Here is a 25983-nt window from a genome sequence, read left to right on the forward strand (position 1 = left end):
TGCTTTCCTTTTCTCTTTCCCTATAATCGGTCTAAGGGCCTTGGGCTGACCATTCATTGATTCTTTTTTGAAGGGTCTTGTTGTCATGTAGTCCCAGGCTGTGGTTCTTTTGTTGAACCTCGTAAGTGCTGGGAAAACAAGCATTTGCCAATGTGCCCTGCTTGAACTTGTGTTTGGACAGCATGGCATGAGAGAATTTAGGCTTTAAAAATATTCTGGACCGAGGTTTAAATTCTAAATTTGCTATGAACTCTAGAAACTTGGTTAATTTTTTCACCTATGAGTCTGTTTTCACATTTGCAGTAAAACTTAACTTCCTTATGGTTTCTGTGATTTCCAGGGCAATAAATGTAAGTCATAATTTTTCATTTTTTCATGTTCTCTTCGTTTACAATCTTGTAAGGCTCTGAGGAAGAAATAAGAATGAGTGTATTAGATTTGTATGCTGCAGGGACTGCCAGGTACCAGAAAACACCGTCTGTCTCAGAAACACTGGTTAGGTTGGGACCTCCTACCACCGTATGGAGTTGGAGTAGAGAAACCAGCTCGTCTACTCTGTAGAATCAGTTGTGTTCTTGATCCGATTAATTTCATCTACTACTTCACAAAATAGTTTGGGGCTGAGACATCACCATGAAGTAATGTAACTCTTGAAACAACTCACTACCTCACCTTGTAGAGCACTGTCTCACAGTCTTCACAGCGGCTCTGACTCGGAGTGGAGTGGAGCTGCTGACACCAGGCAGATGGGAGGAGCCCCACCCCCACCCCCAGAAGTCAGGACTGGGACCAGGCTTGTCTTGCCAGTTGTTTCCTGCTTCCACAGCCACTGCCTCTCTCTTTTAAATAGAACATCTATATCCATGCTAAGAATGCGACCTCATTTTCTACTTATCTGTTCTTTCCTCTCAGAGTCATTTGGTCAACTTGAAAGCCAGGATGCTGGAGAAGTTGGTGCTTCTCCAGACCCTGGCTTGTGACCTAGATCCCTCAGTGTTTTCCCTAACTTTCCTTCTAGCTCCCTGTATCGAATTAAAGTTGTGGGGGCAAAAAGTGACCATTTATGGCATGGTGACAAGCAACGTCTCTCTGCGGCAAGGAGTGTTGTTTCTGTGTGCCCCATAGTAGTGGTCGCCTGGGCTTTTATTAGCAAGAAGATTACAGGGTGGAGGCTGCCACAGCGGTAACTGCAGTGCAGCCACTGGACAGGCCCTGTAGAATCAGTAACTGGAAGAGGAGTCATAGGTCACTGCACACAGGAGGCCAGAACAAGTGTTTAAATGAATGGGGATGAAAGCAAACCAGGAGTGGTGAGTTCTTATATCCAGTACTTGGAAAGGAAGACAGGAAGGAGGATCAAGAATTCAAGGCCAGCCAGCTTCAGCTTTACTGTTGAGTCTGAGGCCAGCCTCGGAGACTGTCACAAACAAAAAACAGCAAAAGAAAGAAGAAAAAAGAGTACTTACTAAAGACCTTTGGGTGGCCTGTTGGAATGTGGGGTAGGAGTATGAGGAAGTAGCACTGGGCTTTAGTCTGAATGAAAACAGTAGTTGATAAGGGATTGTGGGAGCCCAGGGCTGGGTAGGAGGGATTTAGGAACAGTTCGGCATGTTCTCTATTTAGTGACTGAATTAGTTCAGTTCACTGGGCACCTGTTTATCAGTTTCCTCTGGGTTCCCTTGCTTGCTGAGTGCTGGATACTTTCTAAGGCAAATAGGCCCAAGCTTTTGTGTTTGGTGGGGCTCTGGGAGCGTGGGAAAGCGCCTAAGCAGAAGGCCCAGCCTAGGCTAGTCTCCACATGTCTTCCCCACCATGACTGTTGCATTGGTTTCTCAATGTCTTTGTGGGCATGCCGGGACTGGGCTTTGAGGTTTCTGCCTTAAGGGTGGCAAGGAGGGGGAAGGGCATTCCAACAACAAATTTCACCCCCAAATTGGTTGCCTGGAACAGAGGATATGTGGGTTTTTATCTACATTATAACCTGGTCTGGTTTTGCATGGAATTAAAAGTAGAGTCACTCTAGGTGACAGTACAATTTGTACTATACCTACATCCAAGGCCCACATATCTGAACACAGCAAAGTTTAAAGGGTATTGTTACATTAAGCAATTCCAAATTGTATCTTAAATGACTCCCTGTCATTTCTAATGTCCCCCCTTACCCTCTGGTACTTATGCATTGGGTATAGTTTATTTCCCCCATTCTCATGTTCCTCCACGTATTTCTGCAGCTCTCTCCTTCCTGCTTGCTGCTTGCTGAGGTGGCTGGGATGCTTCCATGACTTATGTGAATCTAGACTGGGCTGTTCTCTGTGCTAAACCAATCAATTACGACCCTTCTCTTAACAGGTGTGTATGGGATATATATTTGTTAAGAATTAAAAAGTAAAATTTTAGGTGTCTTCTTCTCCTTAGGGGATTGGTAAGAGGAAAGGGAATATGGGAGGAGGAAAAAAATTCCTTCTAGTTTGCCTTTGAACAATATACATTTTATTTACTAGTTTTGAGATAGCTATGTAGTTCTGGCTGTCCAGAAACTTGATATGTAGACCAGGTTGACTTCAAATTCATAGAGATCCATTTGCTTCTGCTTCCCGAGTGATGGGAGTAAAGCCATGAGCCACCATACCTGGCCACAAAAAAACAACTTTTTGAGACAAGGTTGCCCAAGCTGGCCACAAATTTCTATAGCCCAATCAGACCTTGGGTTGTGATTGTTTGCCTTCTGAAAAGGTAGGATTACAGGACCCACCACAGACAGGGCTAGAGGCTAAACCTTTTTATGCAGTGACGTGATCTCTGTCACTCTGCTGTTTCAGTTAACATATTTGCCCTCTATAATGCTATGTAGTTTTGGAAGATAGAAAGACCTACTTCTTCAGAAGTGGTAGAGGCCTTATCTATACCCCCCCCTCCCGTGGTCGGGGGTTTCTCTGTAGCCTTGGCTGTCCTGGATGGAACTTGATATGTAGACCAGGCTGGTCTTGAAGTCACAGAGATCCTCCTGCCTCTGCCTTCTTAGTGCTGGGTGTGCACCACTACTGCTCGGCATATTTCCATTTCCTAACTGGCATTTTAATTTAGTATGGTTCCCCATTCCACTACCTTTTTAATGTTCAGGGCTGGGAGTGGTTAGATCTGCTGCCCTGTTATCTCGAGGAACTTGTCCCTGCAGGGCGGTAAGTGCTTACCTGTACCAGGGAGTTAAGACTTTAAAATAAAGCCTGCAAAATTTTCCAGGGAGAAATAATCTATTTTTAATCCCATGCCAAAGTCTCCCTGTCCTGCCAACAGTGTAGAGCTTTGGTGGGGCTGCCACCGTTTCTTCCAATAGGTGTTGAGAGTGGAGTGTAGAAGAGGCTAGGCAAAGGACTCTTCTGTCTGAGAAGACCTTGGTGATGGGCTCTCAAGCTTGGTTGATGGTGTCTTGCTATCTGCACTGCAGTAAAACTACAGAGAGCATCTTTGGCACTGGGGATTAACAATTCATCTGTCTTCTCTGACCTGTGATCTTTTCTCTTCTCTCTCTCTTTCTCTTACCACCCCCTCCCTAGTGTGAAGTGAGGGGGGCCTATTCCCTCCTTCCTACTCCCTCTGTGGTCCACCTCACTTTTTATCCTGCCCTGCGGCGGCTCCTCCCCTTACCTTCATGGACGACTCAGAGGTGGAGTCGACCGCCAGCATCTTGGCCTCTGTGAAGGAACAAGAGGCCCAGTTTGAGAAGCTGACCCGGGCGCTGGAGGAGGAACGGCGCCACGTCTCGGCGCAACTGGAACGCGTCCGGGTCTCACCACAAGATGCCAACACACTCATGGCTAACGGCACCCTCACCCGTCGGCATCAGGTAACCCTCTCTTCATCAGACCCGCAGGTAGGACTTTGGCATGGTCATAAGAGTGAGATGCTATTACTGGCCCTGGGCTGTCCAGTGTGTATACTTCGGATGAACTGTGCCATGGGTATAATAAACACTGAATAAGAGATGAGGGATTTGTTGTTCCTCTGAGCTGGGGGACTTCCTGTTTTGCTGGAGTGGGTTTTCTGGGCAGGGATGCAGGTCTAGTTGTGGTAATGCAGTGGAGCTACACTCAAGTCACTTCTGTTTTCTTTGAGATATCCTTTCTCTTAGGGTCAAAAATTAGGGGAAGAATGTCTGCTTAGTGGTCGGAGAAGTTGGGCAGCTTGAGCTTCTAGCTCTGTTCAGTCTCATCCAGAGAACAGTTTGTTCTCAGAAAGCATTATAGTGTTGGTAGATTGTATATTCCTGGTCCAAATTTTACTTGTGTGCTTTTTATTGGGCGTGTAAAACATGTTTTGGAGCCGGGCGGTGGTGGTGCACGCCTTTAATCCCAGCACTCGGGAGTTAGAGGCAGGCGGATCTCTGTGAGTTCGAGACCAGCCTGGTCTACAGAGCTAGTTCCAGGACAGGCTCCAAAGCCACAGAGAAACCCTGTCTCGAAAAATCAAAAAAAAAAAAAAAAAAAAAANCAGGCGGATCTCCGTGAGTTCGAGACCAGCCTGGTCAACAGAGAAACCCTGTCAAAAAAAAAAAAAAAAAAAAAAAAAAAAAAAAAACATGTTTTGGAAGGAGGAGTCATTATTAATCTTTATTGATTGGAGTTGGAGAGGGAGTATTATGCTACTGTTTCCCAGGTAACTGCGGGAGCCATTGGTGGTCTCTGGGATAACTGGCTGTGATGGGCTTGGGGGGGCTGGTGTTAGAAAAAAGAAGTATATTCTGTTTCTTGTGGCTTACGTCTGACTTTACTGTGATGTACTCTGTCTGAGGTTGTGTGTGTGTGTGCGCGCGCGCGTGCGACTGCCTCTGAAGAGGTCTCTGAGTGGAATTAGAGCAGAGCTTATGCTCAGCTCTGTTAACTGATTGTTTGTTTGTTTGTTTCGTGGTGCTAGGGACATTCTCTAGAGCTCTGACCATGCTAGGCAAGTGCTCTGCCACAAAGTTACATCCTAGACTATTCACTGACGTATGAGGAGGTAGGGATGAACCCAGGGTCTTTTGCGTGCCAGGCCGCTAAACAATATTTCCAGACTTTTGAATTTTTGAAGACAAGATACTGGTATGTAGCTCTGGTTGACCTCAAACTTGTGATCCTCTTGCCTCTGCCTTCCTAGTGCTAGGATTACAATCATGTCCAGCTGCTTGTTTGATCCTAAAAATTGGTGGGTTTAATCTGAATTGTGAATAATCAGGATTTTAGAAGAGACTGTTTGCAATGGTCAGGGAAATTTACAGACTTGAGTAGAGAGTTAGGAATGAGATAGACTGAAGGAAAGTGGGGCTGCTCAGGCTTAGAGGTGGGGAATCCCAGGCTTTAGTGGTTTCTCTCTTGTTCTTTTATTTTTAACCTCTGCTCAGCAATGAAACCACACCCTTCCTTCTTCCTGAAAGCCGTGTTTAACTTCCTACCCCTACAGCATTGTCGTCTATGTAAAGGGGGAATGGGTAGAGGAAGTCTCCCGAGCTGTTGGTCTCACTGTATTCTGCTGGGAAAGGAGCAAGAAGCAGGCTTCTGTGTGTATAGTGTCTTAGGTTATGTCTTCCTGGTGCTTAAGACAGAGCAATTTAAGAACATTTTAGGATATGTTCTGTGGCTGTAACTTGATAAAGATATTAAGATTTTTCTTGAAGGGGACCGCCGAGTACTTTCCTTCATATTTGGAAATGGAGAATTAACTCTTCTTTCTTTAAAAAGCTTCCTGGAATGGGGGTTTCCCATGGTAGCAGTGCATGAAGATTTCTAGAACAATAAAGAAAGCTTTTTGGTATACCCCCCTCCCCAACGTAGCTTTTCTCACTTTTCTTATAGTCTTCGGGCTTTCCAAAAAGGTTGTGTGTAGGAGACTCTGCTGTTTATTCAGCACATGGTTTTTGAATGCTTCTCATGTGCCCAAGCACTGCTTAAGACATTAGGGATACATCCTTGAAACTACTGACCTCAAACCCTGTGTGCTCATGACATTTGGCATTGTTATGTTCCAGAGACCCAGTCTGCCAGAATTGTAGACCTGACTCCAATGTTGAGAATGTGGTAAAATTAAGATTAAGAAGTGTTTGGGTCTTTTATGAATACCGATGCAAGGATTTGAGGCCACAAACACCTTCTTGAAAGCCTTTTATTTTCTTTCTTTTTTTTTTTTTTTCTCTGTTTGGAGAGAAAGATGTTTGTGTTTGAAAGAACAAAGGAAGGCCAGAAAATGAATTGTCTTGTGGGCTATGTTTCAGAACGGCCGGTTTATGGGCGATGCTGACCTTGAGAGACAGAAATTTTCAGATTTGAAACTCAACGGACCCCAGGTAATTGTTTGACTCAAGGTCTGGATGGCTTCATTTTTATCTTTTTACTTCTCCAGTCTTTGTGATCATATTGGTGTGCTGGAGTGCTTATTGTAAATACTCATTAATTAGTTCTTTAATTTAGGAACATAAAAAGGTGCTGTTCCAAATTATATATAGTTTTGTTTATTTAAAAAAATCTGGCTTTTATCATTGTGCTCCTGTATCCTCATTTGATGCTTAGGTACTGCAGTTGCTTTCTTGGTAGGAGTGCGGGGGTGTGGGGGTTGCTTACCTGAAATCTGACTGAGGAGTATCTGATGAATGACATTAAAAAAAATTGAAATATAACTCTTGCTGGGCCTGATGGTGCAAATCTAATCCCAGTCTCTTTGGAGGTTGAGGCAGGAGGACCAAAAGTTGAAGGTCTGCCTGGGAAATTCCTGGGACTTTGTCCCAGAGTAAAAGTTAGAAGAGGGCTCTGGATTGTTCAGTGTTAGGCAGAGTGCTTGCCTAGCCTACACCAGGTCAGCTACTGGTGCTGCCTACAGCACAGTAAAACCCTCTTGATTATTTTTATTCTCTTTTTAAATCTTAAAAGATCTTTATTGAGTATGCTATTCTCTTGAAGTGTTACTCAGATTAGATGTAACAGTTAACACAGTTTGTATTCAAGTAAGTGACCAGAATGGGAAGTTAAATCTGCTGTTTCTGCCACTAGGATGGTTTGTCCTCTTTCCTTGTCTCGAAATACAAGTTACTACTTTATTGTGATAGGACTCACTATGTAGTCCTGGCTGGCTATAAGTTAGGCTGGCCTTAAACTTATTGATACTCTTGCCTTGGCCTCTTGAGTGCAGTGATTAAAGGTGTGTACTACCATGCCCTGCCGTTTACAAGTTTGGAAGAGGACAACCAGTCTTTCTGAAAACCCTGGGGCCAGTGCGAGATGCATGAAGACGTTCTGTCTCTAGAGCGCTAACGTTTCTTATTAGGGTGGATTGTTACTACATAGATCTAGTTTTTTCTATGTCACTTCTCTCTCGTAGGATCACAACCACCTTCTGTATAGCACTATCCCCAGGATGCAGGAGCCAGGGCAGATTGTGGAAACCTACACAGAGGAGGACCCTGAAGGAGCCATGTCTGTTGTTTCTGTGGAGACCTCAGATGATGGGACCACTAGGCGAACGGAGACGACCGTAAGCTGGGATTCGTGTGTCCTAGAGTGATGGGCTATCTGTGGTCTTTAGTGGAGAGTTAACCAGGTGGGTGGGTTCAGGTCGGTCACTGCAGGGCATGTGATGGAGGGGAAGAGAGTGGCGTATGACGGCTGGATCAGCTTCCCATGTGGGTGTCTGTGGGGTGAGAGAGATGTGTAGGTAAAGATAGGAGGTAGAGGTTTCTCTTCTTCTTAGGATAGTGTGGAATTTAAACCTAGATTCTTCATTTCCTTCAATAATTGGTTTTCCTTATCTGAAGGTTAAGAAAGTTGTGAAGACAGTGACAACGCGGACGGTACAGCCAGTCCCCATGGGACCGGACGGACTGCCTGTGGACGCCTCGGTCTCCAACAGCTATATCCAGACTCTGGGCCGTGACTTCAGAAAGAATGGCAATGGGGGGCCTGGTCCCTATGTGGGGCAGGCAGGCACAGCAACTCTTCCTAGGAACTTCCACTACCCTCCAGATGGGTATGGCCGGCACTATGAAGACGGCTATCCGGGCGGAAGTGACAACTATGGCAGTCTGTCCCGGGTGACCCGCATTGAGGAGCGGTATAGACCCAGCATGGAAGGCTACCGGGCACCCAGTAGACAAGATGTCTATGGTCCCCAGCCCCAGGTTCGAGTAGGGGGGAGCAGTGTGGATCTGCATCGCTTTCATCCAGAGCCTTATGGGCTGGAGGATGATCAGCGCAGCATGGGCTATGACGACCTAGATTACGGCATGATGTCCGATTACGGCACTGCTCGCCGGACAGGAACACCGTCGGACCCTCGCCGACGTCTCAGGTGGGCAGGAAGAGGGGAAGAAAGGCTCCTTTGTCCAGATGGGGAAGGATAGCATTGTCCTCTGAGCTCTCGGGGTCAGTGAGCCCTGTGGACACCACTTCCTTTCTCTCCTCCATGGAAGCTCATCGCATGTAGACTTGCTGTCTTTCCTTTCTTGTTTCTTAGAGCCATTTTAGTTACACTGAATGGTTTTTTGTTTTTATTTGTTTGCCACTGCTTTTTGAAACAGGGTCTCATCTGTCCCCCAGTCTGGCTATAGTAGTAAAGGATGACCTTGAACCTTCTAAGTCTGGACTACAAGTGTGTGTCACCACAGTTGGTGAGAAAGTGATCTGTGGCCAGGTGATGACTTTCGCTTATAATTCCACTGCTGAGGAGGCTGAGCTGGGACGATTGCAGCCAAGTTCAAGGCCAGTTTGGACTATCCTGTGGACATTTCTAAATCCAAAAAGTGATTAGTTATTGTTCTGTGCCCTAAAGAAGAGACCTTGTTGCTATGCTATAATTTTTGCCTGAGATCTCTCTCTTTTGGTGATAGAGAACGGAGCACCACAAAGAGTGTGAGGCCCGGAGCCTGGCAGTGCTCACAGTCCTGGTTCTGAGAACTTTTTGAGCTACTTTTTTGGTGTTAGAAGACAATTAAGATTGTTTAAGGACTGTCCTTGTTGTAGTTCTAATCCTGATGTTTATAAACAGTCACTCTTGACCTCACAGAAGCCCTGGCACTTTGTATTTAGTTAGGGTTTTATGAGGTAATGAGTAGGGAATGGTCCCTTAGTAATACTCCCAAAGGTCACTAAGCAGCTAGCTGTTTATGCTGAGGGGACTTACTCCTTGGGGTGATCTTTGGGACATGAAGGGTGACTGTTTGGATGAGCAGTAGTTGCTTTGGAAGTGCATTTTAGAATGTGATTGATCGATGCACCCTCCCTCCCACCCTCCAACCACCCTCCATTGTTCCTTCTTCCCTTCCCTTTATTTCTGTTGTTGAGACAGGGTGTTACTCTGTAGCTCTGGCTAGCCGCTGCCACACAGAGAGAGTGCTGGGATGAGAGGCATGTGCCAATTTACCTGGCTGCCTGGGAGGCCTTTCTTTTGTTCTCGTTCTCTCTCTCCCTCCCTCTCTCTCTCTCTCTCTCTCTCTCTCTCTCTCCCTCCCTCCCTCCCTCCCTCCCTCCCTCCCTCCCTCCCTCCCTCTCTCTCCCCTCTCTCTCTTTCCCTCTAAAGGACCCACTTCAGGCTTTGTGTGCTATGCATTAGTACCTCTGTCATATCTCTTATTTGATTTTCATGTTTATAAAAGATTATTTTAAAAATTCTTCGTTTTTGTGTACAAAAAGCATGCTTGGTCTTGAGCTGAAAACATTAGTTTAGAATAAATCAGGGTCTATATTTTCCAAGCCAAGAATTAAGGCAAGATTTATAGTTATCTTGATATAGTGAGGGTACCCTGGCAGCTGTTGCTCAATTTCTGTATGTAGGTTCGTGACCTTTCAAAGCAAAGGTCTTGGCACTTACTTTTCGAATATATTAGGTAGTATTGGCTAGCCATAAACTGAATTAGTCTGGGGACAGGAGTAGAGGCCCTATTATCTAAGCCTGAGTCACTGACACTCTTTAGACGGCGAGGTTAGCAAATTCAACTCCCATGTGACTCACCTTTTATGTCTGATGGGGCACCAGCTCTCAGCTGGTGTTAGCTAGCCTGGGGTAGATAGCAGCTATCAATCACTGGAATAGTCTGTCCAGGGAGTGGGACCGGAGTGCAGGTCTGCTTGCTCGGACTTCCTCATCAGCAGAGAGAGATTAGACACAGTTGGGTGTGGATGGCCAGGCCATTCCCTGTTGTCCCTTGAAGTGGCAGTTCACATAGAGAGGGTTTGGGGCTTGGTTCTTGGGTTTGTTCCAGGGTAGCATTGGGCTTAGAAACCTGCTTGACTAGCAAAAACATCTTCTACTTCCTGTTCGTGCCTACAAGATCGGTTGCAAGGTCAAACTTAGACTGTGAGGCAGTAATTAGTGGGAAAGCCACTGAACTTGAAAACTCTGCTTCTAGCTGTTCCTCTGCCATTATCTATGTAGCCTTAAGCGAGTTATCTGATCATTTGGGCAGTTTTGTTATTTGTAAAAGGAAAGAATTTTTTAAAATATTTTTAAAATTTATTTATTTTTGTTTTATGTGTGTTAGTGTTTTGCCTACATGTGTGTCTGTGTGAGGATGTCAGATCCTCTAAAACTGGCGCTTAAACAAGAAAAGTAAAATCTGCTCAACACACACAGTCTGAAACACCGTTCTCTCGTGAAGAACAGATTGGTTTCTCTTACACGTGTCCTATTTTCTCTTACTCAAAGGAAGTCTTCTTTCAGAGAATGTTTAGTAATCTGATTTTAAAACAACTTTCTTTATTTTGTTTCAGTGGCATTTTAAATTTTAAAGTGACTTTAATTAAGTTTTATTTATTTTTTGTCTAAATGATTTGTCCCTCTATGTTCCTCATTGTTTAATGGTCAGTTTTGGTACTGTTGGGCAGGCCATCTGATGAAGCTAGCTTTCAGTGTTTGCTGACCACAGGGAGGGGTTCTGTGGAACAAACGGCAGTCTTTGGAGAGCCCCACACAATAGGTTCTCTTCTCCCTTGTGGCTCCCACACAGTGAGATGACACAGATGAAGGGGCTCTTCCTTCCTGGGCCTTATGAATGAAGGCAATATGGAAGGCTCCCCCTCTAGTGGTTGATGGTGGTACTGAAGCAGGAAAAGCTGTGGAACATACTAGTCTGGGATGTGACATGTAATGTTTAAGTTTATACCTCATTAGTGCTAAAGCCAAGTCCTCAACAGTGTAGCAAAAAGCCCTTCACTTTTCCTGATCAGTTTCTCCTTTGTAATTTCCAAAATAGGGGAAGGAAAAGCTTAATATGAAATATGTTTAATGGCCTTGTTCTACTAGCTGTTTCCTGTGCATAATGCCTTATTTCCTGTTCAGCTAGGATTTAAGAGCGATCCTCAGAGCTTCCTCCTTCCTTCCTTCTTATTATTATTATTTTTGGAGGGTGGAGGTGGGAGGAGACTGTATAGAATCTTGGTTTGTGGCCCTAGATTGCCGGGAACTTACTATATAGACCCATCTGGCCTCAGGTTTGTGATCCTGTCTCTGCCTCCCCAGTGGTGGACTCAGAAGGCTTGCTTGTTCTCAGGCTTTGTTGGCCTACTTAGGTGACATGGAATCAGTCTCTTTGCTTAACTCTTCTGACCTGGATTTATTTCATTCCTTACAGAGAAGTTAATAGCTGTCACATGTCATTCAAGTAAATGCTAAGGCCTCAGGACTTAGTGATTAACGTTTTCAAGTACTTGGCTTTTCAGCCAGAAAACTGCACAGGAAAAAAGGGAGAGAGAGTTTTAGTCTAAATACAGACTACTTTTAAATTAAAATTGTGACCAGGAAGATGTTTCAGTTGGTAGAATGCTTTCCTCACCAGCGCAGGGACTGAAGTTTGAGTTTCTTGCCGAAATACCTCTGTGATGGCTCACACTGTGACCCCAGCATGGGACGGCAGACAGGAGGGTCCTGGGTCTGCAGGGCCTTCAGTCCAGCTTATCAGCGAGGGCCATCAAGAATGCTTAACATTGGGGGCTGGAGAGATGGCTCAGTGGTTAAGAGCATTGCCTGTTCTTCCAAAGGTCCTGAGTTCAATTCCCAGCAACCACATGGTGGCTCACAACCATCTGTAAAGAGGTCTGGCACCCTCTTCTGGCCTTCAGGCATACAGACAGAATATTGTATACTAAATAAATAAATAAATATTAAAAAAAAAAGAAAAAAAAAAGAATGCTTAACATTCACACACAAAATTATTACAATTGACCATACAGAAGAGATATATTATCTCTGTGTAACCTGGGGTTAATCCTGCCGTGAAGATGATGGGTAACAGGAATGTCCAAGAAGCCTGATTTTAACTGCTTGGTTCTTGGTTCTTTCAAAACTGCAGGAGCTATGAAGACATGATTGGTGAGGAGGTGCCACCAGATCAGTACTACTGGGCTCCTTTGGCTCAGCATGAGCGGGGAAGTTTAGCAAGCTTGGATAGTCTGCGAAAGGGAATGCCCCCACCTTCAAACTGGAGACAGCCTGAGCTGCCGGAGGTGATCGCCATGCTAGGCTTCCGCTTGGATGCTGTGAAGTCCAATGCTGCCGCATACCTGCAGCACCTGTGCTATCGCAACGACAAGGTGAAGACTGACGTGCGCAAGCTCAAGGGTATCCCAGTGCTGGTGGGATTGTTAGACCATCCCAAAAAGGAAGTGCACCTTGGAGCCTGTGGAGCTCTCAAGAATATCTCTTTTGGACGTGACCAAGATAACAAGATTGCCATAAAAAACTGTGATGGTGTTCCTGCCCTTGTCCGGTTGCTGCGAAAAGCTCGTGATATGGACCTCACTGAAGTCATCACTGGTGAGTGCTGGGTTGGGAGCCACTTTTTAGAGAGGCAGGGATCTAGAGGTTTCCAGTCTTATTACCTTTCAATTAATTAATTGATTAATTTTGAGACAGGGTCTCACTGTGTAGCTCTGGCTGGCCTAGAACTCACTATGTAGAACAGGCAGGACTTGAACTTGAAAACATTTGCCTGTCTCTGTCTCCCAAGTGCCCCATTATGCCTGGCCAGTCCATTAACTTTTGGTTATAGGTTCTGGAGTAGTGGCCTTTAGGTCAAATCTGCCTCACAGATTTGATTGGATGTCACATGATACAGGCAGTAATCTCTGACACATTCTGCATGCTTGTGTGTTTTCTCTTGTTTTTGTTTTGTTTTTTAATTTTGTATTTATGTGCATTGGTGTTTTGGCTGCATGTGTGCTTGTATGAGGAAGTTGGGTACCCTGGAGCTGGAGTTAGAGTGAGCTGCCATGTGAGTGCTGGAATTGAACGTGTGTCCTCTGGAAGAGCAGCAAATGCCCTTAATTGCTGAGTCATCTATCTCTCCAGCCACTTTCTCTTGGATTTTTGAGACAGGGTCTTTGCCTGGCTGTCTTGGAACTATTATGTAGAGCAGACTGTACTCAACCCACAGAGATCCTCTAGTCTCTGCCTCCTGTGTTCTGGGGTTAAAGGCATGCACCCACCATGTTTGGCACATTCTGTTATTTTTGACCAACTGTAGTAGTAGAGGAGCTTGTTTCCCAAACACAGAAGCTGAATGTCAGTTGCCATTTATTCACAGTCTTATAATTTGTTTTAAATATGTGCCTGTCTTGACTCAACCTGCCTGTTCCATTTAGAAATTTGAGCTTGTAGTCCTTTAATTAGAATGATATTTTCCAGATTGTATAGGGGGTGATCCATTAGTGTGAACTGAGCACCTTAATGTGGGCCTAATCATAATTACAGGAAGAAGAAAGATAAATAATACTGATTCTCAATTGGCAAAATATTTTGGCCCCCAGAGGACATCTCCATTGTTGGAGTTGCTTTGGCTATTATAATTTGGGGTGGGGTAGAGAATCCTTGGCATGTAATGAATAAAGGCTAAGGATACTAGTTAGCTGGTAAGCATCCCGCAATAGACAGACAATGTCAGGGCCCACAACAAAGAATTCTGTGGACCACAGTGACAAGTGACAGTGTTGCTGAGGTAGAGAAGCTGGAATAGCCTGTTGAGCATGAATTATGGTAAATACTGTTTTGTAAACCTTTATTTCATGCCTGTGTGTCTGTATTGAACTACAGAATAAAATATATCTTAGCGTGGGTCATAAGCAGAAAGAAGCCTAGCTAACACTCCATGGAGTCACGTAGACTCTGTAATGGGCATATAAGAAGGAATAGGACACTGTTCAGACTCTTGTCTTGGGCACTGGAGAGCCCTCTGATGTGACTTGTCCCTGCCAGGAACCCTGTGGAATCTCTCATCCCATGACTCAATCAAAATGGAGATTGTGGACCATGCGCTGCACGCCTTGACGGACGAAGTGATCATTCCACACTCTGGCTGGGAGAGAGAACCCAATGAGGACTGTAAGCCGCGGCACATTGAATGGGAGTCGGTGCTCACTAACACAGCCGGCTGCCTTAGGTAAGTGAAGGGTTTGTTTTTGAGATTATAAAAATTGAATGCTTGCTGGGCTTGGTAGTACAGGCTTGTAAACCTCACTGAGACTGAGTTAGTAGCCTGCCTATGCTAGAATGAGCCCAAAACTAGCTGGGTACTTTGTAACCCTGTCTCAAAAAGGGAGTAGCCTGGCGGCAGGTAAATTGTAGTTTAGTGTAAAGTGTAGCCTGGGTGCGCACACATGCATCCCAGTGTGGACTTTTGTGGAGTGATAGAATGTCTTTCTTTCTTTCTTTTTTTTTTTTTTTTAAATCAGAAGTTGAGGGTTTGTTTTTTGTTTGCTCCTTTTATTTTTTATTACTTTGTTGTACTGAGAACCAAATTCAGGGCATTGCATTTGCTAGGCAAGCTTTCACTCTACTTGAGGCTTCCACTCTGAGCTGTGTTTGACCTCAGCCTACCTGCCTTTGCTGCTTTCTTGTGTGCACCCTGCTTACCTTCTTCCTCCCGCTCTGGTCACTTTTGTGTCTATCTAATTAGGTAAATGCTTGTGTAGAACCTCCCACATCTAAGGTTCTTACCAGTGTGTGCCCTAGTCCCTGTCTCAGTTATCTGCATTTCAAGTCAGGCACCTTGTCACTCCCTAGATGTGTACTTCTATGGAATAAGTGACTCTTCTGTCTGGGTTTACTGACGTTTACGTTGGTGTTCCATCCCCACAAACCCCCATTTTGTGGTGCTGGGTATTGGACCCGTTACCTTGTATGTACTTGGGCAAGCTTATACCACATAGCTGTATTTCTACCCCTGATTTTTACTCACATGTGAGTGCACACAAGCACATGCCTGCATGCACACACTTGTGTGTGGTGGTGGAGGAGGTGGATAGGGTTTGCTTTGTAATAAGTCCAATCCGGCGTCAGAGTCTCTTCCTGCTGCTGCCTCCCAAGTGCTAGAATCACAGGTGTGGACTACCATTTGGGGCTGTGGTATACAATATTTAATTAACTATTTAATGTGTATGGGTGTTTTGTATACATATTTTCTATGCACCACCTGTGTGTCTGGTGTCTGATGGTGCCTGAAGAGAGGGTGCCAGGCCCTCTGGGGCTAGAACGACTGCCCTTTCCAGCCCTTGGTATACATTTTTCAACCTGACTGCAAGCTTAAAAAGTTTAGAAGACAGACTAGCAGTCAATTTCCAACTGCAGTGCTTTGCTTTTAATAAGTACGAACTGTTTATTGTATGAAATAGAAAAGGTATTAAGGAAGCTTTAGAATAGATGGAGAAAGATATCAAAGGATGACTTCAGGGACATGAGTCATCTTCAGAACTGTGTGTTTTCCCTTAGAAATGTAAGCTCAGAGAGGAGTGAAGCTCGCCGGAAGCTTCGGGAATGTGATGGCTTAGTTGATGCCCTCATTTTCATTGTTCAGGCAGAAATTGGGCAGAAGGATTCAGACAGCAAGGTAAGTTAATGACTGGGTGAATGTTGTTCACAAGGTAACTGTGGTTTAGATCTACCACTTCAGGCTGTCAGATAGTATAAAATACTCACACCAACCCTTCTCCTTAACATGGGCATTTAGTTTAGAAGAAGAGAAGTGCAGGTCCGCAGGAGCGGCAGGAGAACATTCTCCGCCTTATTCTTTGGAGGCAAGATCTCACTTTGAGGTTGTATTCTCTGGCTAGGCTGGCAGCAAATGCTCTCCAGCAATCCTGTCTCTGGCACTGGGTTTACGGGTACATTCAGGACCATGCCTGGCTTGTTGTCCAGCAAGTGCTGTTAAAGAGTAACTGGATGATCACAAAAATAGTTTCTTTAGCCCCTCCCCTTAAGTAGGGAGAACATCACTAGATGCCTCGTCACTAAATCGCTGCAGAAGCCATTGTGTCTGTAGTTGGACCTTCTGAAGATGGCAGGGGTTTTGAGGAGCCTGGGGCGCCTTTTAGGATTGCAATTTTAATATTCAAATTATGGAGCCAGAATTTCTTGGAAGTCATTGCAGGCATTCTCTCTTTCAACTGAACCTTTCGTTTGATATCTCTCAGCTTGTGGAGAACTGTGTTTGCCTGCTCCGGAACTTATCCTATCAAGTTCACCGTGAGATCCCACAGGCAGAACGCTACCAAGAGGCACTCCCCAGTGTGGCTAACAATACCGGACCACATGCTGCCAGTTGCTTTGGGGCCAAGAAGGGCAAAGGTGAGTCATAGTTCCTGTTCTTTAATATGGGACAAGGAGGAACACTTAGCTTTAAGGCACTTATAAATTGTCCGGAAGTCTACCTGGTGAAGACACGTCCTTTTGCTTTGCTGCTCCCCTTGTTCTGTATGCTTTGGTGGTGATGGTGGTGGTGATGGCGGTGGTGATGGTTGTTAGTGAATTGGTATATGGGGCAGTGAAGGACAAGAACTCAACTAATCTGGGGCTTTCCTCCTTATTCCTCCTCCTTTGCTTTCTTGTGTTCTCGCCCACGATCCTGTTGACATCTTTCTCCTGCGTTTTCTTCCTTCCCTTCTCTCCTCGCTTCCCACCTTGGCGATGCGCTGGAAGATGAGTGGTTCTCCAGAGGTGAGTGCAGTCTTTCAAGGCGCTTGTCTCCTTCTAATCTGCATGTTTGGGTTTTTTCCTTCCCTAATATTTCCTTGTGTAACCTTCCCTGTGATGCACGCAGGAAAAGCACGGGAACAAGTGTAGTTCTCCTGTGCTGTGGTCTAGACAGCAGTCTCTGTTAGCAGAACTCAGTTAATGCGGCAAGAATGGCAATCCTTTTTGTACCAGTATGCTCCTGGTTTGGGTCCTGTTCGGGCAGCTGTGTGTGGGGTTCCCTTTGGCTCTTTGGATGCTGCATCTCTGAGATGAAGATTCTGACTGAAGAATGAAAAACTGTTTGAGATGAACTCTTTCCTTTCTTTAAAAGTTTCTTACCAGATTCTCTCTACCCTTCCCCCATTTTTATAGGGAAAAAGCCTACAGAGGATCCAGCAAACGATACCGTGGATTTCCCTAAAAGAACTAGTCCTGCTCGAGGTAAGTTGTCCTTTTTCTCAGTCTGCAGAGAACATGTTTTATGCACTATATTAACAATTCTCTCTTGTTGGATTTGAAGTGATATTGAAGGTATTAGGAAAACTCACAGTATTTAATTTCAAGTCAGAAGCTAGGCTGGGTGTAATGGTACATGCCTGCAAACTTAGTACTTGGGCAACTAAGGCAGGAGGATTGCTGTGACTTCAAAACCAGAGTGGGATGGAGGGTGAGAGAATGCCTCAAAAAAGAAAAGACAGACTTAGCTAGCTAAGTGGCAAGTGGAGTTTTTTTGATCTTGAGTCTTACTATTAGAAGAAATCTCTTTATTACAGCTTAGATTTTTGGACCCACTGTATTGGTGAAATAAACTTGCTAGCTTTCCATAAATACAAAAGATGTTAATTATTAAGTCTCAGGTTGTTCCTTTCATTTAGGTGTTTTCATGGGGGGGGGGAGAATTAGTGAGTTAAATCAGAAGTAGTTTATTTGTTTGACAGGTTGAATCATTAAGCCTGATTGCTCAAGGTGAAAACAAGGCTTAAGTTAGCCATGAGTACAAGTCAAGGAGGAAGGAAAGAGGATTTAATGTGATGGAACTGATGTCTATTCTGTTTTCACCATAGGGTTTGGTTTTGTTTTTTGAGATAGGGTCACACTATGTAGCGCTGGCTGTCTGGAAACTATAGATTAGGTTGACTTCAAACTCACAGAGATTCACCTGCCTCTGCCTCCCAAATGCTAAGATTAAGTGTGTATATACTGCTTCAGGCAGCTGGGCATGGTGGTCCGTGCTTGTAGTCCTAGCACTGGAGAGACTACTCTAGTGCTTGAGAAATAAGACAGGAAGATGATGAGTTTGAGGCCAGTCTATGTGACATTACAAGACCCTGTCTCAAAAGACAAAATGAAAACTTGAGAAGAAAGAGATGTGGGATGAAGCCTCCGAGTTTGTTCTTGAGCTGATAGGGATGTGGAAGGAGCACAGTGTTGGAGATGCAGGACTGTAGGCAGCCACTGGTTTGTAAGCATCGATCAGCATTTTCTGTCTTGCCCTTTCTTGTACAGGCTATGAACTCTTATTTCAGCCAGAAGTGGTGCGGATATACATTTCACTCCTCAAGGAGAGCAAGACGCCTGCCATCCTAGAAGCCTCTGCTGGAGCCATCCAGAATTTGTGTGCTGGGCGCTGGACAGTGAGTACCTCTGAGAGAACAGATTTGCAGACAGGGAACTAGGTCATTTGTTTGCTGCCATTTGTAATCTTTTTACCGCTTGCTCCTAGTATGGCCGATACATCCGCTCTGCTCTGCGTCAGGAGAAGGCTCTCTCCGCCATAGCTGATCTCCTGACCAGCGAACATGAGCGAGTAGTGAAAGCTGCATCCGGGGCGCTGAGAAACCTGGCTGTGGATGCTCGGAACAAAGAGTTAATTGGTGAGGGTTTGAATCAGTGCTAGCACAGCAAAGTGTTTAGTTGTTTGTTGATGTCACCCAAGGGAAGGATTCTTTTCTTTTTCTTTTTTTTTTTTTTTTTTTTTCCTGAGACAGGGTTTCTCTGTAGCTTTGGAACCTGTCCTGGAACTAGCTTTGTAAACCAGGCTGACCTTGAACTCACAGAGATCTGCCTGCCTCAGCCTCCCGAGTGCTGGAAAGTGCTGAGCCTGGCTTGAGGAGGATTCTGCAATCTTCCTTTATGTATAGTGGTTCTTAAAAGAGCACAAGGGGGGGATGTTTCTTCAAAAAACATTATAGCATGGTTATTTGTTGACTCTCTGCTTTTTTCTTTCTCTCTAGGTATTATTAAGAATTTTTCTATTTTTTTTTTCATTTGCCCAGGTACAGTTAGGTAGTGGCAGAACCCAAGTTATTGATATTTTTAAATTCATAAGGACTCTGTTCCATTGAATTATCATATAATAATACTGGACATACTGTTTTCATTAGTATATGTGCAGAGACCAGACAGTCTATTTTAATGGCCAGTATCACATTGTCTTAGTGCACTTGAGGAAGGAGGAAGAGCAGTGAGTTCATGGCTATCTTGTATTCTTTGCCCCTTTGATATAATCTTACTTAATAATGAAGTTGATTTGTATGGCTAGAAATTGCACTTGATCTGATTTCTGTAAAGGCTCCTCCTAACTATTGTATGGCCCCTTCTGGCCTGACTGCCTTTTCTCCCTCCTGGGTTACTTTTGTCTTCTGCTATAGGCAAACATGCCATTCCTAACTTGGTAAAGAATCTGCCAGGAGGTCAGCAGAACTCCTCCTGGAATTTCTCTGAAGACACTGTGGTTTCTATTTTGAACACCATCAATGAAGTTATTGCTGAGAACTTGGAAGCTGCCAAAAAGCTTCGAGAGACCCAGGGCATTGAGAAGCTGGTGTTGATCAACAAATCAGGGTGAGTTTATACTCGATCAGAGCTGGGAGAATCTGAGTACGAGAGAAGAGTTTTCTGCAAGGAGCTGCCCTCTGCTGAGGTTGCTTCCCTTACATTACCCTGTGACAATTTTCATTCTTAATGTTGGTCTCTACATTGCTAATGGACGCATACATCCATTATCCAAAACTATGTCAGTGTTTCAGGCAGAATATATAATTTGGTGAAAACTTTGATTTCACCCATTTTTACATTTTTATATTCTTGTACTGTTAGAGTAGTGGTTCTCAACCTGTGGGTCATAACCTCTTTGGGGTTGTCAAATGAGCCTTCACAGGGGTCATCTAAGACTATCAGAAAACACAGATATTTACAATATGATACACAACAGTAGCAAAATTATAGTTATGAAGTGTAACAAAAATAATTTTATGATTGGGGCATCATCAGGACATGAACGGTATTAAAGGGCTGTGTATTAGGAAGGTACAAATTAGGAACTATTTTGGAGCTACTAGGAACTACTATTTTGAAGCTATTAGGAACTACTGTGTTAGAGAGTACAAGTTCAAGATTCCCTGGTCTTGGAGCCAAGCTGTGTATGGTTTTACTTTCCTCCATAGGAATCGCTCAGAAAAAGAAGTTCGGGCAGCAGCTCTTGTCTTGCAGACGATCTGGGGCTACAAGGAGCTTCGGAAGCCATTGGAAAAAGAAGGGTGGAAGAAATCAGACTTCCAGGTCCAACACTCTTGGCCAGAGCTTTGGCTTTTCTTCTCCTTGGTCCTTGGCTAGTGCCTCTGTCTTTTGGTGTCTTCTAAACCCAAGTCTTTCTGATAGTGAAGACTTTATTGGTACACTATCTTTGTCCAGTGGTGGTGATATACGGCCATTGTGACCCCTCCCCATACACTCTGGCCCTTCCATGTGCTTACCATTCGCTGATTCTCCTGCCTCTGTCCCCCAAGTACCAGCATCATAGATAAGTGCCACTGCCTACCCTCAGATTCTTTTTCTGAAGAGTTATAGTTGTCAGTAGGAACCTAGAAATTTAAGTCGGCCAGAGGAAGAATGTGAGTGAGGGCTTGGGCAAGCCATCACAGAGAAGGAAATCACTAGTCTTTAAGAGCTTCTGAAGCAGGAGGTGAATGGTTAGGAGGAGGGGGCAGAGAGCAGTGGGTATATTCAGGTTTCTGTGACATTGGGTTTTATGTCTGCCTCCAGGTGAATCTAAACAATGCATCGAGAAGCCAGAGCAGCCATTCATACGATGATAGCACTCTCCCTCTCATTGACCGGAACCAGAAATCAGGTACAGTAACCGAGAGCATACCCTTCCCTTTTCAGTGCTCCCGCCATTGCTTCATGTCTTGTTGACTAAGAAGTGGGGGGGGGGGGTGTTTATTTCTACGTGAGCTAGACCCTGAAGAGGGGAGCAATGTGAAAGAGAAGAGGTCTGCACTTACAAATTAAAACAGGCAGGGAAGGGTGTGGTGGTGCGCACCTGTAATCCCAGTCCAGGACTCTGAGGTGGAGGGGGGAGGATCAGTATGTCAAGGCTAGACTTGACTAAGTGAAACTTTGTCTCAAAAGAAAACAACCAAAATCAAAGTAGTCGGTGAGCTTGAGTGTGGCTCCTCTCTTTCCCTGTGGACTCAGAGAGCGAGGCGTAGTTTTTCTGTTTAAACACTCCTGACAACCAGAAAGTCTATTACTTCTAGTACACCGCTATTACTACTTTAGGTTATAGCACTGTGTATGTGCTTGTGTTTCGTGTTTGTCGGGTACTGGGGATTGAACTCAGGGCTTTCTAGGCAAGTGTTCTATGTCCCTAACTGACTTAGAGCTTGTAAACCACTTTGCCATACATGAATTACATATTTTGTGTTGTATACACACACACACACACACACACACACACACACACACGTGTTTCTCTTTCACTGAAAGTATGTGTTGTAACCCTTCTTATCTTAATGATTTTGGCTTTTGATTTGACCCATGGCTTTAGTGTGGTGTCTTTTTTTTTTTTTCCCCCAAAGATTTATTTATTTATTTATGTCATATTCTGCCTCCATGTATGCCCACATGCCCGAAGAGGGTGCCACATCTCACTACAGATGGTTGTGAGCCACCATGTGGTTGCTGGGAATTGAACTCAGGACCTCTGGAAAAGCAGCCAGAGCTCTTAGCCACTGAGCCATTTCTCCAGCCCCTGGAGTGTGGTGTCTTGGACATATGTACAGATGGCATACAAGCAGTGGTGCTTGCTGCTGGTTGCTCAGCATGAATAAGGATAGCAGCAAATTACTGCACAAATTACTTTCATTACCATATACTATATAAAAAGCTATCTGCACCCAGGAGCATCCTCGATGGAGCTACAGGCACTAGTGTCCCCAAGTGCACACCAATGAGGACGTGTGCAGCACCTGTGCTGTGTGGGAGCCGCTGGGGCTGTCTAGAGGCAGACTGTAGGCCTACTTATTAGACTGGCTGCTATTTTATTAAAGAGTACTGCTTTACTTTATGGCGCAGCTGAGACGTGATTATTCGGCAAGCATTTCCCAAAAATAAATGTGGAAACCTTATAACTTTGGTTAAAAAAGTAGGGCCAGCCAGGCAGTGGTGACACACGCCTTTAATCCCAGCACTTGGGAGGCAGCGACAGGCCAGTTTGAGGCCAGTCTGGTCTACAAGAGCTAGTTCCAGGACAGGCTCCAAACTACAGAGAAACCCTGTCTTGAAAAACCCTCCCCAGTAGCTAAACAGGTAAACTCACTTCCTTCCACCCTGACAACCTGACTTCCTCCCTGAGAGAGAGATGACTCCTGAAAGTTGTCCTCTGACCTCCGGATCCATGTCTTAGTATGGATGGACACACACAAGACGTAATAATAGAAAAAATAAAAAATAAAGTGTTAAGAATAGAAATAACAAAAATGGCTTTTATGATTATAAAGTAATGATATGATATAAATGTTTTAAAAATATACATGCATATTTAAATGACGTTTGCATAGTTCTGTAAACCATTTTCTTGCAGGGAGACAGTGCCATGACATTCAAAATCTTCTATGAGTAAATGTTTTATTTAAGGACAAGACAGGGTAACTCATCTATTTTTTTCAGGTTTTCTTAAGGCAGGGTCTTGCCATGAGCCCACAGTTACTTGGAACTCCTGTAGAACCAGGCTGGTCTGGAACTTGCATTGATCCCCTGCCTCTGCCTTCTAATTATGGGAGTGTGATATTAAAAGTTAAAAGAGGCGTACAAAAATGTTAAACAGTGCTCTCCCCACTTTGGTTTTTGTCGTTGAAATGTAGTGTTATTATTATTGTATACATGATATGTATTGTGGCTTTTTTTTTGTTTTTTTGAGACAGGGTTTCTCTGTGGCTTTGGAGCCTGTCCTGGAACTAGCTCTTGTAGACCAGGCTGGTCTCGAACTCACAGAGATCCGCCTGCCTCTGCCTCCCGAGTGCTGGGATTAAAGGCGTGCGCCATCATCGCCCGGCTTGTATTGTGGCTTTTATGTGGAGCTCAGAGGACAGCTCTTTGCAGCTGGTTCTTGCAGGTTTCCTTGGCTTCTGGGTGTCAGACTCAGACTGTCAGACCTGCATAGCAAGTGCTTGGTCTGCTGAGCTACCTTGCCTGTCCATACACAATGCTTTTTAAATTGAAGATGTTTATGATTATGTAATAAATTTATTTCTAAGTAGAATAGATGTTTACATTTCTGAATATAGTAATATGTACTTATTCCACACTGATAAAAGTCCTTTGCACCCTAATTTATTTCCTGTGCGCGCGTGTGTGTGTGTGTATGTGTGAGTGAGTGTGTGTGTGTGATTGGGACTGAATCTAAGGTTTTATTTCTGGTGCCTAACGCTTTATTTACTTTTGGGCCACATTTCCAGTCTAGACTGTCATAAGTTTTAAGACTAAAGGAGCTTTGAGATATACCAGCTCAGGTTGCTGAAGAGCTTTTTGTTTGAGCGTAGGTCCATCTGTGGAGGTCGGGACAGCTTGTGCGAGTCAGTTGCTTCCACAAGTTTTTTCAGGAACTGAACTCAGGCCATCAGTCTTGGTAGCCATCTTTTGGCCTCTGCAATGTTTCCTGTGTTTGGGTTTCTATAGGAAAGAGATTAAAGTCTGTGAGGGCTTTCCTGTAACAACTGTAGTTGTGGTTAGGATTTGGCACAGTGTATGTGCTGAGTAAAGCTTTATTTGAATAGAGCTAGGGAAGGATGGCATGCCAGGGAGAAATGTCATTTATATAGATTGTGGTGTATTGGATTTTCATTTGGATAACTTTCTAATTCCATGTAGATAAGAAACCTGACCGGGAAGAAATTCCAATGAGCAATATGGGGTCAAACACAAAGTCATTAGGTAGGTGATGAATTCCTGTCTAATGTTGCAGAATAGTGTTTAATTGGGGTGAGTAGGTGTTTTCTGTGTTCCTTTCTCTTTTGAGACAGAGTTTCACTTCACATTGGCTGCTCTTGAACTCAGTGCACTTGAGGCTGATCTTGAGCTCCTGATCCCCTACCTTTACCTCCCAAGTGCTGGGATTACAGATACGATCTCCCCTGCCTGTTGTTTGTATCCCTCTGAACACCCTCACCATTTGCCATCCCTGAAGGACCGTGATTAATAATCTTCATTTGAGAGGCTATCTGAAAATATAATAAAATCTGATCAATCTGGTCTTTTCTACATTTTTATGTGTTGCTGTGGATGAAATGACCTTAAATTTTCTTTAAAAAATTTTTTTTAAAACATCTTTTTATTTTTTGAGACATGATCTCTTTGTGTGTTCCTGGCTGTCCTGAAATTTACTTTGTACATCAGGCTGACTTTGAACTCATAGGTATCTACCTACTTCTGCCTCCCGTGTGCTGGGATTAAAGACCTGTGCTACCAGGCCTGGCATATTTTCTTTATTTTAGTGTATGAGTATTTTGCTGGCATGTCTGTTTACCATGTGCGGTGCTTCATGCCCTCAAAGTTCAGACCCTGGTTCTGAGCCCCCATGTGAGTGAAGGGAGCTGCATCCAGAGCCTTGCAGCTGCTGAGTCACATCACTCCAGCCCTGACCTTGCACTCTTGGTGCCCCTCTTCCAACATATGTTCTCAGAAAGTCTGGTTGTATCCATATAATCTGCCCCGATCTCTCTCTGTTCTTTCTCCTTGCCTTCAGTTTGGCTGATTACATGCTGCTTCCTTTTTCTTTAAAAAAAAAAAAAATTATTTATTTATATTTTGGCGGGGTCTCATTGCCCAGGTTAGCTCTGGACTTACAATATAGCTGAGGATGACCTTGAACTCTTGGGCCTCCTGTGTTTTCTACTCTATTGTTCTTAGGGTCTGCCGTGGCTGGGACTGTAGTTGAACTCACAGTGTAGCTGAGGATGGCCTTGAGCATCTGTGGATCCACCCTTCATCTAACACTGTGCATTATTTAAAAGCCTTGGGTGTGTTAAGCTTTCCCCTTTGCTCTTCTAATTTCTTTTCATTCCCCAAGGCTGAACTCGCGTTGTGTTTGCTTTGTCCTTGCAGTTGCCGCTCATTTCTCTGTCTTCTCCTCATTTCAGGGCTCTCAGAAGCAGCCTGATCCCTGATGTCACCCACCATGGCCCCTGGTGTCCTGCACTGTTTTCCGTTTCTTGCTTTTGCAGTGGTGGGAATTGAATCTAGGCCAACCACTCTACCACTGAACTCATCCCTAGTACTGGGTGTGCCCACCGCATACATTATCTTTCCCATTATATTCGAGTCATGTTTAAATATTAAAGCATCAGTCTTTAATGCTGTGGAGCTTGGGAAACAGCTGACTTCTCTACTGAGGTGCCTAATTTATATACATTGTATGCTACAGGGAATATATTGTCTCTGTTTACCTTTTCCCTCTAGATAACAACTATTCCACACTGAATGAAAGAGGAGACCACAACAGAACACTGGATCGATCTGGGGATCTGGGTGATATGGAGCCATTGAAGGGAGCACCCCTGATGGTAAATCCTTGTTATACACAGCTGTGTCTGTGAGGCAGATAGTATTTTGAAACTGTGTGGTACTTGAAATTGGGAAAGAAAAGAGAAAGGTAATATCATTCTTTGGTAGGTGTTTTCAGGAAAAAAGTAGAGGTTTGATACATCTTGAAGTTTCTTGGGGTGTTGTTCATTGACTGTGTTG

General features: G+C 44.3%; 1 protein-coding gene across 4 annotated transcripts in view; it reads left to right on the forward strand.

Moving 5' to 3' along the window:
* Ctnnd1 (catenin delta 1) overlaps positions 1-25983 on the forward strand; it is a 49714-nt gene that overhangs the window by 21130 nt on the left and 2601 nt on the right. For 2 of the 4 annotated variants that reach the window (XM_050119482.1, XM_050119491.1), the window contains exons 2-18: positions 2232-2349; positions 3555-3871; positions 6245-6316; positions 7345-7497; positions 7778-8310; positions 12305-12768; positions 14206-14389; positions 15718-15835; positions 16419-16572; positions 17332-17400; positions 18466-18593; positions 18683-18833; positions 19611-19803; positions 20406-20520; positions 21004-21091; positions 24112-24174; positions 25699-25802. In XM_050119482.1, the coding sequence (XP_049975439.1) occupies positions 3650-3871; positions 6245-6316; positions 7345-7497; positions 7778-8310; positions 12305-12768; positions 14206-14389; positions 15718-15835; positions 16419-16572; positions 17332-17400; positions 18466-18593; positions 18683-18833; positions 19611-19803; positions 20406-20520; positions 21004-21091; positions 24112-24174; positions 25699-25802 (2811 nt within the window). In that variant the 5' untranslated portion in view covers positions 2232-2349; positions 3555-3649. The remainder of the gene's footprint in view (positions 1-2231; positions 2350-3554; positions 3872-6244; positions 6317-7344; positions 7498-7777; positions 8311-12304; positions 12769-14205; positions 14390-15717; positions 15836-16418; positions 16573-17331; positions 17401-18465; positions 18594-18682; positions 18834-19610; positions 19804-20405; positions 20521-21003; positions 21092-24111; positions 24175-25698; positions 25803-25983) is intronic. The other 2 variants (XM_050119500.1, XM_050119508.1) reach the window with 1 other exon arrangement.

The sequence above is a fragment of the Alexandromys fortis genome, unplaced genomic scaffold (genome assembly GCF_014885135.2).
Source record: "Alexandromys fortis isolate MF-2015 unplaced genomic scaffold, M_Fortis_MF-2015_v1.1 scaffold_8_1_9099942, whole genome shotgun sequence".
NCBI classification, from domain to species: domain Eukaryota; kingdom Metazoa; phylum Chordata; class Mammalia; order Rodentia; family Cricetidae; genus Alexandromys; species Alexandromys fortis.